The following is a 2,292-nucleotide window of genomic DNA, read 5'->3' as shown; positions in this document are numbered from 1 at the left end:
GTTTGAGTTTCTGAGGTATTTTGACTGCTGCTGCTCCCTGCTCTGGTAACAGCATGCAGAGTGAGCGCAGAGCAGAGGGAGAGAAAAAAACACACGCTGCGACCGACTCTGCCTCTGGATCTGACTCAGGGTCTCATATATATGGTTGTAAAATGGAGCTTCTGCTATTATTAGCCATGCTAACATAAACGCTGGCTTTGGAAGGCGGAGCTAATGTCAACAGATTTTTGGAGGGCGTTACCAACAGAGCTCATTAACATAAACAGCTCTTCTGAACGGAAGTCAGGGCAGGCAGAACTAGAAAATGGGAAATTTTATTATCTGAGAATTATTTTGTGCATTAAATTGAATAAACATGGTCTGGATAGCCCACAGATATATCATAAAAATTTCTAGGACCCATAATTGGTCTCCTTTAATAATTTTTTTCTTTGTTGTAATAATGCTTCTTGGCAAAAAATCTTATACCTACACCTGACTGGTAGCACCTTGGGGAACCAGAAGCTCAAAGTAAGTGTCAACAGCAAAACAATTTTCTAAACTGTTTGACAGAGAAGATTAGGCAATCCTTTCACATGTACAACCCACATACTCAGCTTTACTGCTCGTCCCACAAATGCATGTTCCTCACAAATGTGGCACCATTTAAAAAGGGAAATTAACAGTCTTTCCAACCGTATTGGATTTATTGCCAAGAAGTGTTGTTAGAACAAAGAAATTATCTACCAAACACACATTTCCTTACTTTTTATGCTAAGTTTGTAAACAGCAGTTTAAAGCTAAACTTGTCAGTTCTTCAGTGATTGAAGAACACTTTTGAAACACGTATATAAAAACCTAGAAGAACATCACTGATGTTCAGAAGGAAACACTCACAGCTTTGACTGTTTCTATTGTTTTCTTTCCAGCCGGTGCAGCCTCTCCTTCAGTCTCTCCTGGTACCTGCAGGCAGAAACACAATAAATCTAAAACACACAGAAAACAAAAACAAAAGCAGGCAGCTGAAATGATTTCCTGATGTCAGAGAAAAATGAGTCCAGTAAAGAAGTCACTGTACACTTTCAGAACTGAGAATGCAGAAAACAGCCAAACGTTGACTCATTTTCACTTACTTTATGTGGTTCCTGGTGTTTATTACAACATTAGCAAGGGTTTGTGGTTTTTAAATAGGAGTAATATTAAAAACAAAAAACAAATAAGAAGTAAACCCCACCACAGGGATGTCTCCTTTGGCCATGCCCTCTTCAAACTCTGCTTCTCGTTCCTGTGAATAAAAAAAACAAACTCATTAGAGACACTAAACCTCTTCTCCATTTGAAAGTCTCACTCTGTTCGGTTCAGGTCTGCTCAGGTGTGTGTGTCTCCATCTCAGTGTCCCTCACMCTGTGGGCATTAGGGCTGGGRATCATGGCCAATTCTTTAAATCYATTCAATTTRGATTCATAAGCTTCTGAATTAATTAGTCACAATTCGATTCAATTCGATTTGATCCGCTCTTAAATAATGATATCATTCAATTGTGTTGCAAAATACAATATCACTTTATTTTTTCTCTTCACCATAAACAASAGSTTTTAAGGASAAACTTTTAAATTAAACAGTTTATTCTCGAAAAAAATCTGTCACAAGTTTAAAAGGTTTTAAGTTTAAAAGAARTGCAGGTGACAGTGTTGTTGAAGGAATTCATTTTTATGAAATTAATATTTTCTTGATGAATAAGAAGTGATGGAATACGACTGCAGGACAAAAAGCGAGCTAATGTAAACATACTTCTGCTCACTCCTTTTGAGTGTATGAAAATTATTTGTAATGTTTCTGTGACCTTCTGTTGTTATGTTCAATTAAAACTTGTTACTTATACCTTAATAAAACAAATAATTACAACATTTCATCATTTCACTAAGACGTTTCTTAAAGTTTACAAATAATAACATTGGTAACAAAACTAAACGATTTTGTTAGAATGTCGTCGTTCACACATTTCTACATGCTGTGGAGAACAGTTTCAGTCAGATGTTTACACACTGTTTGGTTTGACCGCCTAACGAGCCGCTCGTCGAAGCTTGCTTTGATTTCGCTACAGCGTAGGAGCGCAAATCTTTGCAAACACAAGTCACCATGGCCTCTGTTGTCTTTAAAGGGGCAAGATCATGTAAAATCCACTTTTTTGAGTTTTATATCATGTTATAATGTTATACTCTCATAAAAAACATGTCCAAAGCCTTGCTTTGGCTCATTCATGTATGTTTGAGAAAACCTGCAGCGTTTTTAGGAAGCTGTGCTGAGGAGCAA

At 37.0% G+C, this 2,292-nt stretch overlaps 1 protein-coding gene across 1 annotated transcript in view; it reads right to left on the bottom strand.

Annotated features, from left to right (window-relative positions):
• The window catches only part of wdr3 (WD repeat domain 3), a gene marked incomplete in the record, with an annotated part of 27,692 nt that overhangs the window by 5,864 nt on the left and 19,536 nt on the right, over positions 1-2,292 (bottom strand). Inside the window, 2 exon segments of the mRNA XM_014024441.1 lie at positions 877-942; positions 1,214-1,264. Of these exon segments, the coding sequence (XP_013879895.1) occupies positions 877-942; positions 1,214-1,264 (117 nt within the window).

The sequence above is a fragment of the Austrofundulus limnaeus genome, unplaced genomic scaffold (genome assembly GCF_001266775.1).
Source record: "Austrofundulus limnaeus strain Quisiro unplaced genomic scaffold, Austrofundulus_limnaeus-1.0 Scaffold422, whole genome shotgun sequence".
NCBI lineage: Eukaryota > Metazoa > Chordata > Actinopteri > Cyprinodontiformes > Rivulidae > Austrofundulus > Austrofundulus limnaeus.
The sequence above is the reverse complement of the archived record's forward strand: the minus strand, read 5'-3'. Positions and strand labels throughout refer to the sequence as shown.